Source organism: Belonocnema kinseyi, chromosome 6 (genome assembly GCF_010883055.1).
Source record: "Belonocnema kinseyi isolate 2016_QV_RU_SX_M_011 chromosome 6, B_treatae_v1, whole genome shotgun sequence".
Classification (NCBI taxonomy): domain Eukaryota; kingdom Metazoa; phylum Arthropoda; class Insecta; order Hymenoptera; family Cynipidae; genus Belonocnema; species Belonocnema kinseyi.
Genome location: NC_046662.1, coordinates 58,917,136 through 58,930,130, shown reverse-complemented (window position 1 = coordinate 58,930,130; position 12,995 = coordinate 58,917,136). Strand labels below are relative to the sequence as shown.

Sequence of the window (12,995 nt, the reverse complement as noted above, 5' to 3'; positions counted from 1 at the left end):
GTTTTGTTGAAAATGTAGATGTACATATGTTTGAAAATTTATATTTTATTTTTAAAATTCATCTTTTCGAAACATTTGATGCAAATTTATGTTTTTCGTTGAGAATTCCACTGTTAGTTCAAATTTAGCTTTCTTGGTCAAAAATGATTTTTTTTTTTTGAAAATTCATCTCTTTTCTGGTAGAAATGTCTTTTTTTTGTTGATAATGCGTCTGTTTAATTTACAATTAATTATTGTTTTGTTGAGAGATCACCTAGTTAGTCAAAAATAATGTTTTGTTTGAAAATTGAATTATTTTTTTTAACAATTTATTTTTTAAACTCAAAATTGAATAGTTTCATTTTTTAGCCAAAATTCCATATTTTTTTTAGGAGGAACTGCAACTATTTATTGAAAAATTCATGTATTTTATTGAAAATTTATGTTCTTGGTTCAAAATTCAACTATTTGGTTAAAAATTTATATATTTTGTAAAAATTCCGTCTTTTTTGACACAGAATTAATTTGTTCGGGTTAAAAGTTTAGATTTTATCTACAAACAAAATTTAATTATTCTATGTATGAAATCTATAATAATCTATGCTATTCTTTCTTTCATTTTCAAGAAATTTCCACTACTCTTGTTTTGTTTTTTAAGTGCAATTGTATTTTTGGTTCAGAATTAATATTTTCTGGAAAAAGTTTGATTTGGTTGTAAATTTAATTATTTTATTGAACGAGATAATTTTCTTGTTTCGTTGAAAATGCAGCTGTTTGTTTGAAAAATTATACTTTATTTTGAAAATTCATCTTTTCGAAACACGTTGGAAATTTATCTTTTTCGTTGAAAATCCAACTATCTAGTTGAAAATTTAGCTTTCTTGATTGAAATATAACTTTTTTTTGTAAAAAATTCCTCTCTTTTCTGTTCAAAATGTCATCTTTTTGGATAATTTAATTAATTAATTTACAATTAATAATTGTTTTGGTGAGGATTCATCTATTTTATTAAAAGCAAATTTTTTGTTTGGTTGAAGATTCATAATTTTAGTTGGAAAATAATCTCTGGTTGACAGTTGAATTATTTTGTTGAAAATTGATTTTTTACTCAAAATTTGATAGTTTTATTTTTTATTCAAAATTTGATTATTTTTGTTAGTAGAAACTTTTACTATTTGTTGTCCAGCAACTTTGAAAACCTAGAACTCTCCTGAACATTTTTTTAACCTTGAAAACATAGGAATCTTCTTGAATTTTTCACGAGAACCTTGAATTAATTATTGTTTCCTTGAAAACCATGAAAGAAACATTTCGTCTAAAAAAAAACCTTACTGCTTAAAAGTTTTTTCTTCAAAATTTTAAAAAAGGTATAGTAAACCAGATTTCTAGGATTGCAAAAGAATTGATACCGAACCAAAATGATTTAAGTATTTGAAATTAATACGAAAGCAGGGTGACCGCTGGACCGGAAAACCGGGAAATGACCGAGAATTTTATGAGACCCGGAAAAGCCGGGAAACGACAGTGAATTTATTTTTTGACCAGGAATTTTTCAAAAAATTTAGAATAAAAAATCTGTCCAAATTTGATTTCAACTATTTTTTAAATAATTAGTTAAATTTTGATCTTTTTCAATTATGATATCATTTAGTTTAGAATGCATAATTCGAAAATTTTTCATTTTATATTTTTAATTTTTTTTAAAGGCTGAAACACTTAAAAAGTAAAAGCATTTAAAATCGAAGATTTTTTGATGAAAAACATTTTCAATTGATCAACTGTGAATATAAATTAATTCAAGATTTTAAAAATTAAATTTTACTTTTAGAATGAAAAAGTCTTATTATTTAAACAAATGTAAAACCTCGATTGTAACTATAAACTATTTTCAATTTTGAAATAACTTCAAAATAAGATATTCATAACCAAAGGTTTTTATTTTTTAAATATTATTTCAGTCCAAAATATTCCATTTTAAACTATTCATATTGAAATTTTTCAATTAAGGAAAGGAACAATGGCTTAATATTTAGAAATATCTGATTGTTTATTTAAAATCAGTAATTTTAAATTAAATATTCAAAACTAAACAAAAAAACTAAACTTCGAACTTTAAAATTTTATCTGTTCTATTTAAAAATATATAATTTTCTAGTCAAGTTGTTTAATTTCAATATATAAATAACAATTGAATACCTGTTATTAAAAAAAAATCAGAAAGTTGAATTCATTTATAAAAGCACCAAAATTTCGATGCAAATAGTGCACGGCCTAGTTTGCAATGAAATATAAATTTTGGCAGGTTTCGAACAAAAAATGTCGAAGCTTTTTAAGAATTTTGAAATGATTTTAAAGAATTTTTTTCAATTTTGAAGGATGAAAAAAAATTAAGGAAAAATTCGAATCATTTTAAAAGATGCTTAGAAGTTCTGAAAAATTTTTTTAAATAATTTTTAAAAAGTTTAATTAACATGTCAATGTTTCAAGATTTTAAAATAAAATTTGGAATTTTGAAACTTGTGTTCAGTTCTAAAAAAGAAGGTAATTGTTCAATTTTTAATGTTTCTAGCTTAAAATTGCTTAAAACTAAATCATTTTGAAAAGATTTTAATACATTTATTGATTCTTCAATTTAGAGCATTGCAAATGATAACTTGGTTTTATATTTTTGAAACCGAATGCATTTAATTTTATATTGTTCAGCTGAAAAGCTTTCATTTTACATGTGTAAATTATTGAGCATTTTAATACAACATTTTAAAATGAAAAAACTTTTAAACTTTAATGTGAGTTCCAATTTTAGTGCTTTAATTTGCAGATCAGTTTTTATCACTTCAAATTCAAAACATTTTGGCATTAGAGTGTAATTTTTTTAATTTCATTGACATTTGAAACGATTTTAAAAGGTTTCAAATCATTTTAGAAGATGTGAAAAGATTTCAGTAAGATTTCAAATAATTCAATGATTTCAGCGAATAAAAAAGATTTAAGAAAATTTCACAAATATTTTAATGATTTGAAAAATTTCATAAACATTTAAAAAGAATTCACACCAGATTTCAAGGATTTTAAATGATTTTAATGATTTCAGATGAATACGAAAGATTTCACAAACAAAGATTAAAGAAAGCTTTCACAAATATTGTATACAATTTTCAAAAAATTTCACAAAGATTTAAAAGATTAAAAATTATTTATAAAAATTTAAAAAGATTTAATAGAAATTACAAGATTTCATAAAGATTTTAAGTACTTCAAGATATTTCAACAAATTCACAAAGGGTTTAAAAATATTTTTATTATTAAAAATTTGTTTATTTATGTTTCTGCTTTCTTTACAAAGTTCTGGTAAAAAGGACCGAAATGGCTAATTTTTTACATCTATAACAAAGGGTTATTTCATTATTTGATGTAAAAAAAGAGTCCTGGAAAAACTTGATTTCTTAAACTGGAAAAGAAAAGAATTGCTGTGCATTCTGAAAAATTACCGTCTGGTTGAAAACTCAACTATTTAGATGAAGATTCATGTATTTTGTTAACAGTTCGTCAACTGTCCTTTGAAAAATTCGTCTTTTTGTCATGCAAATATAAGCAAACAGGCTGAAAATGATTCTTATTGAATATTTGTTTGGAAATTTAATTATTTAATTGAAGGTGTAACTATTTGGTCCTAAATGCAACTGTTTGATTAAATATTAATTTTTATTTCGTTGAAAATGCAGCTATCTATTTAAAAATTCAGCTGTTTTAGTTGAATCTTTTTTTTTACTTCATCTTTTCGAAACACATTAAATAAAATGTATCTTTTATGTTCGAAATTCCACTCTTTAACTGAAAATTTAGCTTTCTTGGTGGAAAAATAATTTTTTGGTTGAAAATTTATCTAAATAATGCACCTGTCTAATTTAAAATGAATAATTTTTTCGGTGAGGATTCACCTGTTTAGTTCAAAATACATTTTTTGGTTGCAAATTGAATTATTTTGATAAAAATTGTTTTTTTTTTAACTCGAAATTTTAGTTTTATTTTTTATGCAAAATTGATATTTTTTAGTAGAAACTGCCACTATTTGTTGGAAAATTCGTATTTTTTGCTACAGAACGATTATTTTCAGGATAAGAGTTTTATTGTGTTGTTCCATTTAATTATTTTATTGAAACTTAAATATTCTGTTCAAAAGTCATCTTTTTTTGTCAAAATGCAACTATTTTGTTGAACACTTGTCTTTTTGTATAGAAAATTCCTCTTTTTCACAGTAAAGTCATTAAAGACAGTAAAGTTGGTTAAAATCGAACTTTTTTTATTGAAAATTCAACTGTCTTCTAAAAAGTTCGTCTTTTGCTTACAAATTTAGCAAAACAGGTCGAAAAAAATATATATTTTTTTAATTCATCTATTTTCTGGTAAAAATTTAATATTTTTTTGGTAATAAATGCAATTATTTGGTAGAAAATTATTTATTGTTTTGTGAAAATTTTCTTGAAAATGTATCTCTTTTGGTTGAAAAATTAATACATACTCTGTTTTGCTTGATTCAAATATTTTGTTAAATTATTAACTATTACATTTTTCCTCTAGCATTGATATTTTTTATTGAAAATTCAATCACTTAGTTGAAAGTTGAACTAAACTGTTAAAAACTAATTTTTTTGTTTAAAAATTCATCTCTCATTTTAAAAATTTAATTATTTTGTTGAAAATGATTTTTTTTTATTTTGTTAAAAATTAATGGCTTTACTGAAACATTAACTATCCATTTATGGTTGTAAATTTATCTTTTTTAGTAGAAAATGCAACTATTTGTTTAAAAATTCATATATTTTGTTAAAAAGTTGTGTTTTTTAATACAAACTTAATCTTCTTGGTTGAAAATTCATCTTTTTAGTTAAAAATTCATCTATTTGTTGAAATTGAAATATTTTTACTCGAAAGGTCAGAAATTTAAAGTGTTTCAAATTACATTTAATTTGACGTTTATATTAATTTTATTGGAGAGAATTTACCTCTAGTTTCGTGAAAAATCACCCTATTTACCCTATTTTTAGATCATTTTAGGCTGTGAAGCCTGTAAAATTAAAATTAAATTTTAGCACATTCGATATGTCCAAGTAGATGAGTGTTTTTATTATTACAGGCCTCTTTTTTTATGAATGCTAGTCACTTTTAGTCACATTAGTCTGTGGCAGCCCTGCTCATTCACTACTTAATGAAATAATTCCTTTTTATGAAGCAGAATGCCCTTCGAATGTCGGAATCCCATCCGAAGGTGTTCAGCCATTGGTGAGCAATGTGCTCGCTAAACAAATGGGAACCGGAGCGAGTAGTGGAGAAGCCCAATATATGCAGCAGCAGAGTCAAATCTTCGTCTTTTCCACGGCTCTCGCAAACAAGGCCGCAGAAGCTTGTATGCAAGGCCAATTTCCTTCGATTATTGCCTACCATTGTGCTCAACCAGGCACCAAAAAATACCTAGAGGTATGTCACTTTAATTTGATTCATTCGGGCAATTATATTTGTACATTTTTTCCTTTATTTTCTTCATTTTCCTTTTTTTTTCTTTCTGCAGAAGCATCCCAACAAAGTGAATCAATTTCGTCAAAATCCTGCGCAATGGTTGAATAACCTGGCGAATTTGAAACAAAAGGGTCACCAGGGAGGCGCCCCGTTCCCCACGGAGCAGCCACCGGACTTACCTACCTTGGATCCGCACGCACCTTCCTTTTGGAACGAGACACCCAACCTTCGGAATTTGAATGGCAATTCCTTGGGTAATCCAGAATCGTCTTTGGACGACCCGAACATAGATGTGCCTTGCCTCGTGCCGAACTCTCCCAGTAATCCAGGTATTAATTTTTGTTGGTCTCATCCCCCTATTTTGTTGGAATAGCCAAAAAATTGACCTCCACCAAATTTGAGCGAAATCTTGCATTTAACATGGGAAAAGTACAGTAAAATTTCAAATGCAGATAATTTTTTTATCATCGGAATCCTTTGGCTCTGTACAATTATGATAATTGATAACATATGATCAATTGATAACAAAAACTCGTAAAATTCTTACAAATTAAAAATCACAATTTTAAAAAAATTGAAGATGGCCGCCCAATTTTTTGTTTTAAATTCATTATTTCTTTGTTTCTCGATCACAAATTTTCGAGTGTCAATTAAACGGCTACATTATTGTAAAGACATATATTTATTAATGCATGAAAGACAAAATTTGGAAAAATTCAAAATGGCGCCTTATGAAATACTCAAAGATTCGTATTTTCTATGCTTTTCGTCCTGAGATCTTCAAATTTGGAAATAAATTCAATGGTATTGTTACAAAACATCGATCGGAAGTAGATCTCGAAAATTTCATTAAAATAAAAATGGGGCCTCATTACTATTTTCAAAAAGTTAAAATTAAAACCGGGATTTTTTTTGACTGGGAATTTTACAAATTTGTGGAAGAAAAATCTGTCCACATTCGATTTCAACAGTTTTTAAATAATTAGTTGAATTTTTATGTTGTTAAATTATGCTTGCATTTTTAATTTAATGAATTTTTAAATGCTTCCTTAAAGACTTGAACAAATAAAAAATAAAAGCCTTTGATGTTGAAAATTTTGGATAAAAAAATTTTGTATTTAGTAAATAAATATTTTTTTAATTTATCTGCACTTTAAGTAATAAAAAGTGAACAAAAACGATTTGACAAAACGATTTTAAACCAGTTCAAAATTTAAGAATTTTCAGATTTTAACGTTAAAACTTAACGGTTACAATTTGAAAATCTTAGTCATTAAACAAATGTGAACATGTGACTGAAAGTTTATAAACTATTTTCAACTTAAAAATAACTTCATAATAATATATTCTTAATTAAAGGATTTTATCAAATTTAAAATATTATTTCAGTCTAAAATATTTAATTTTTAACTCATTCAATTTGAAATTTTTAATTAAAAAAAAGATGAATTATTAAGTATTTAGAAATATTTGAATTTTTATTTAAGACAAGTAAATTGAAACCAAATGTTTAAAAGTAAAGAATCTTTAACTGAATTGTTTGACATATAAAGCCTGGAATCTTTAAATTTTCGAAGAGCCTTTAAACTTTGAACGTTACCATTATAATTGTTGTATTTGAAAAATGCTTAATTTGTGAGTGACATTTTTTTATTTTAATGTATAACTTACAAATGAACATTTGTAGAAACAATTTTAAGAGATATTTAGGAGTTTTAAAAAGATTAAAAATTATCATGGAAATTTTAGAAAGTTTTCTTAAAATCTTCTAGAATATTTTTTGAAAATGTTGTTTAAATATTTGAAAAACTTTGTAAATATTCTCTTAAAATAAATTTTTAAAAATGAAAAATTATTTTTAATTTTCTTAGGAATCCTAAGAAAATGTTTTGTATTCTTTTGAAGTCTTTCACGATTCTTGAAAAGAATCTAATTTTTTTGTTTAAAATCTGCGAAAATCTACATTTTGTTTTATATTAGGCTATCATTTCAAGTTTCACATTAAGTTTGAATCTTTTCAAAGCTTGTACATATCTCTTAAAATACTCAAATTTCGTCTGTAAATAATAAATGTTCAATTGTTAATTATACATCCAAATTGTGAAGAAATGTTCTAAAATTTGCAGGATTATCTGAAAATTGTAGAAAAAAATCAATTAATTTTGCCAGATATTTAGAAGTTCTGAAAAAATTTCCAAAATAATTAAAAATTTAAAACAAATTCTATATTTCTCAAGATTTTGAAGCTTTCCAAGAATGTTTAAAATATTAAAAAGAAAATAATTGAGTTTCTAATTTAAGAAGTGTTCAGTTAAAATTTTTTCAATTTTTCAATATTTAATGTTTCTAGCTTAATATTCCTTAAAATTATATAATTTTGAAAATTGTAAAGTTCATTGATTGATTTTTTAATTAAGAGCATTGAAAACGATAACGTGGATTTATATTTTTTTTATATTGAAAAATGTTAGTACCTTCAATTTTATACGTGTAAATTATTATTCAACATTTGAATACAAAATTTTTTAATTAAAAACTTTTAAATTTCAATTTTAAAAGTTCAAAATTTTACAGTTCCACTTTGAGTACTTTCATTTGCAGCTCAGTTTTTATTACCTCCAGTGGAAATTTTTTTAGCTTTAGTGTTTCATTTTTTAAAATTTCGTTGACCGTGAAAAATGTTTGCGAACCGGGAAAAACCCGGGAATTTATTTCGTCGATTAAAACGGCCACCCTGTCCAATGTATTTTTAAGAACTTTGAGAAGATTTAAAAGATATCGAAGGATTTGAAATATTTAATAATTATTTTAATATTTAAATATTTTAAGGCTTTTTGAGAGATTAGAAAGTGTCCAAGGATTTTATTGTAAAGGATTTTAAATATTTCTGTGAGATTTAAAACAATTTCTTAGAATTTCAGATGATATGGAACGATTTCATAGGACCTGTAAGGTTTTAGGATATTTCAGAAGATTTTTACGTATTTAAAAAAAAATTAAGTGACGGTCCTTTTAAATTTTTAAAAAATTTTGAGTTTTAATTGTTAACACGTGCTATTTAATAAATAATTCTGCCTCTTGTAAGATTTGAAGCGATTTTATTATTAATTGTGAAAATTGTAATTTGGGTTCAATTTATTATTTTATGTTAACATTTTTTTTAGAAATTCAACTATTCCAGAACAGTCAACATTTAATTTGAAAATTCATCAATATGTTTAAAAATTCATTTTTGTAACTGTCAATATAACTATTCCATTTTCGGTTAAAAATTTATATTTTTTTACTTGAAAATTCAACTATTTGATTGAAAATTTATCTTTTTCATTTGAAAAGTCACGCATTTTGTTGAAAAATCGTATTCCTGTTAAATATTTATAATTTTATTTGATAATTCATTCGCCTTAAATGGATTTTCAACTACATAAGTATTAAGTATATAAATTTAAAACAATTCTTTAACCCATAGAAATCCAGGGTGGCGAATTGACCGTAAAACCGGGAATATTATTGACCGGGAATTGAATTAAAATCCGGGAATTTACTTCTGATCATAGCAAAATTCAAGTTTCCATTGTTTTAATAATTTTTGTCAATTTAGAAAAGTAGCTTCTACTTTATTTTCAGTTGCAGGATATACGAATAAAGATAATTATCGTTTTTATTTTAGGACAGGGAGTTTCGGTAAAGAAATATAATTTCATTTGGAAGAGAAATGTTGTGACATGGAACGGGAATTAAAAAGAATGAAGACTGGGATTCAGAAGAAAAGAGTTTAAAAATTCCTGTTTCATGTCAAAATTCGTCACAATTCATAATTTTAATTGAAAATTCATCTCTTTTAAAAATGTATTTTCTTTGTTAAAAATCAATTCTTTAACTAAAAATTTAACTATTCCAGTCGAAAATTGAACTATTTTTCTGAAAATCTGATTTTTTGTTGATTAAAAATTCGATTTTCAACGAAAAATTAAATTATTTTATTTTTTCTTGAAATTTGATCTTTTTTTAATGATATTTTTTGTAGAAAATTTATCAGTTTGGTTGAATCTTTTTAATCGAAAATTCATGTATTTTGTTTTAAATAAAACACTTTTTTAATAAAAAATCGACTTTTTTGGTAGAAAATGATTTGTTTTCTTTGAAAGTTACTCTCATTGCTGAAAAATTCCTTTTGTTTGTTAAAAATTCAATTATTCCAGTTAAATTTTCGTCATTTCAGTTGAAAATTCATCTTTTAGGTTAGAAATAAATGTACTTTTTTGAAAAATGAACTCTTATTGAAAATTTATTTTTTTCTTGAAGATTCATCACTGTAATAAAAATTCATTTCTTTAGTTAGAAAAATGAGCTGTTTTATTGAAAAATTGTTTTTTCTTTGTATGAAAAGGATTTTCTTGACCAGAAATTTAACTTTTTTTGAACATTTGTTTCTTTTTTGGTTGAAATTAATTTTTTCGTAAAGTGAAAATACTTCAGTTTAATATTCCATAATTTTAGTTGAAAATTCATTTTTTTACTGTAAATTTAATAATTCAATTTTTAGTTGAAAAATGATATTTTTTTGTTGAAAACTCGTCTTTTTTGGTTGAACTTTGATTTTCGTAATTTAAAACTTAATGATTTAAGTTTTGGTTCACAGTTTATTTTTCTTCAGTATAAACAAAAGTTTTGGTTGAAAGTTCAACTATTTCAGTTGAAGATTCATTGTTTTAGTTGTAAACTCATTTTTTTGTTTATTTCGATTATTACAGTTGAGGATTCATAATTTTAGTTAAAAATTCATCATTCAAGATGAAAAAATTTTTTTTATTGAAATTGTAACTTCTATTTTCTGTTGAAAGTTTTATTTTTTTTTTTAAATTAAACTATTGGGAATGGTTAAACTGCGATATCATACCTGGCCACGAAAATTAGAACTAGAAAGAATAGGTACAATTTTAAAGATGCATTGGAATTTGAGCATAAAAGTGTTTTAAAGATTTTTTTTGTGGAGTTTCAAGTATTTATTGGGTACTAAAAATAAGTATTTACCAAAAATAAAGGATTTTATACATAATTTATATTTTATACAGTGAAAAAACACATTTTTTGCACAAAATATTTTTCTAAAGAAAGAAACATTTGTTTTACTAGTCATTGTGATTTTCAACATATTATAAACTTAAATGGACTTATTTTAAAGCAAAAATGAACTCCAAGTAAATTTTTATTAGTTTATACATGAAATATTTACTATTTAAAAATCTGATCCTAAAGTTATGTTAAAAATGGTATTTAAATTACAATCGTCTATTATTCGTATTCTTTGCATAAACTGGATAACATTTGTCGCTACATACATTAATTAAAGTTCATTTAAGCTTAAAATGCATTGAAACTTACGTGAAATAGTGAAATAATTGATTAAAAAAAAAAACGTTTTTTACAAAAATGTGTTTTTTCACTTTAAAAAATAAAAATTATATCTAAAACGATTTGTTGTTGATAAAGATTTGTTTTCTGTATTCAATAATTGTTTTAAACTTGACAAAACAATCGTAAAAACACTTTTATGCAAAAATTAAAATACAGATTTAAAATTGCACCTACTCTTACTAGTTCCAGTTTTTGACACCAGGTGGCGAAATGGTCGACCACCATTCCCAATTTGGTTGAAAATTTTTCTCTCTTGTTTGAAAATTCATCTATTTAATATTTTTTATTAATATTTCATATTTAAAATTCATGTATGTTAATTAAAACCTGTATTTTTCGGTGGAAAGTTAATCTTTTTGTTTGAAAATTAATCTTGCTACTTAAAAATTCACCTTTTTGGTTAAAAATTCAAGTAATTCAGTTAAATATTCATCATTTTCAGTTGAAAATCCATCTACTTAATTTAAAATTCCAGTTGAAGATTCATAATTTTATTTAAAAATTCATTAACTTTTCAACTTCTTGCTCCGTTGTTTTAAAGGATTATTAAAATGATCGTCGTGGTTTAAAATAAATCGTCAGCCGATTCGCCGCCCTGAAATCATTAAAATATCATTTAACAAAGCCTGAAATTTGGGACACTTTTCAACTGTACTGATTAAATTTTGGATTTTCTTTGCAGTACCAACTTCTCAGCCTCAATCAATCCCAAATATGGGCCACAGTCCACGTTTGATAGGAAGTCCAGGTCCCGGGGGTGTACCTTCCTTGCAGGGCGTCAAAGTTCCTGATGAGAATCTCACTCCGCAACAAAGGCAACATCGTGAGGTCCAGTTGGCAACGATCAGGAAGATGCAAATGCTTCTCTTCCCAGAGCAAAAGGAAGATCCCTCTGGATCCTTGGATTCGGCACCAGGAGGCCCTTCTTCCTGTCCCTCTTCAAATGTTCCTCCAGGAACTCTACCGAATCAGTGTCCACCGGGCATGGAGTGGCACAAACTTCAACAGCAGTTTCTCGACGGGAAGGGAAAAGTGAGTGTACTACATTCCTTATTTGTTTTATTATTTTACAATCAGATTAAAAAAAAACCTAATTCAGGACGTTTAAAATAACTTTTAAATGAGTGTGCTTATCTTAGGGATCGTCTATAAATTACGTTACCACTTTAGGGGAGAGGGGTTCTCTCACAAAACCTACGGTAGTAAATGGGAAGGTAATGTTCTTAGTAAATTTTGAAATGATGAATGTTTTTGGTAGAAAATTAATCTTTTTGTTGAAACATTTATTTTTTTCCGGTTGAAAATTCCACTTTTAGGTTGAGAACTCTTGAATTTGTTTGAAAATTCGTCTTTTTTGTTAGTAAATTGACTTTTTTGTTTACAAATTCTTCTTTTTTAATTAAAAGTTCAACTTTCTGATTCAGAAATCTTGAATTTCGTTAAAAATTTTGTTTTTATTCGGTAGAATATAATTTTTTTGGTTAACAATTCATCTTTTTTAGTTGAAACTTCAAGTTTTTGGTTAAAAATTAAAAACTGGGTTTTAAATTTAAACTACTTTCTTAAAAGTTAAAAAAAAACTTTTCTTTCTTTCTTAAAAATTCAACGTTTTGTTTGAGAATTCTTGAATTTTATTGAATTCTTGAATTTGATTGAAAATTCCTCTTTTTTGGTAGTAAATTAATCTTTTTGTTTAACAATTTATCGTTTTTATTTGAAACTTCAACTTTCTGGTTAAATATTAAAAACTAGGTTTTAAATTGAAACTACTTCTTTAATAGTTAGAAAAAACTTTTCTTTCTTTCTCAAAAATTCAACTTTTTGTTGATGAATTCTTGAATTTTATTGAAAACTAGTCCCTGTTGGCAGGAAACTCATCTTTTTGTTTAAAAATTAATCTTTTAAGTTGAAACTTCAAAGTTTTAGTTACAAATTTTACTACTAGGTTCTGAAGTTGAACTACTTTCTTAAAAATAAAAAAATAAACTTTTCTTTCCTAAAGATTCAACTTTTTATTTAAGAATTCTTGCATTTTTATTTTTTGGTAGAAAATTAATCTTTTTGTTTAATAATTAATCTCTTTC

General features: G+C 25.0%; 1 protein-coding gene across 4 annotated transcripts in view; it reads left to right on the top strand.

Moving 5' to 3' along the window:
- The window catches only part of LOC117174779 (protein BCL9 homolog), a 45,189-nt gene that overhangs the window by 7,249 nt on the left and 24,945 nt on the right, over window positions 1–12,995 (top strand). For 3 of the 4 annotated variants that reach the window (XM_033364137.1, XM_033364133.1, XM_033364134.1), the window contains exons 3-5: window positions 5,210–5,454; window positions 5,546–5,822; window positions 11,594–11,943. In XM_033364137.1, the coding sequence (XP_033220028.1) occupies window positions 5,210–5,454; window positions 5,546–5,822; window positions 11,594–11,943 (872 nt within the window). The remainder of the gene's footprint in view (window positions 1–5,209; window positions 5,455–5,545; window positions 5,823–11,593; window positions 11,944–12,995) is intronic. The other variant, XM_033364135.1, reaches the window with a different exon arrangement.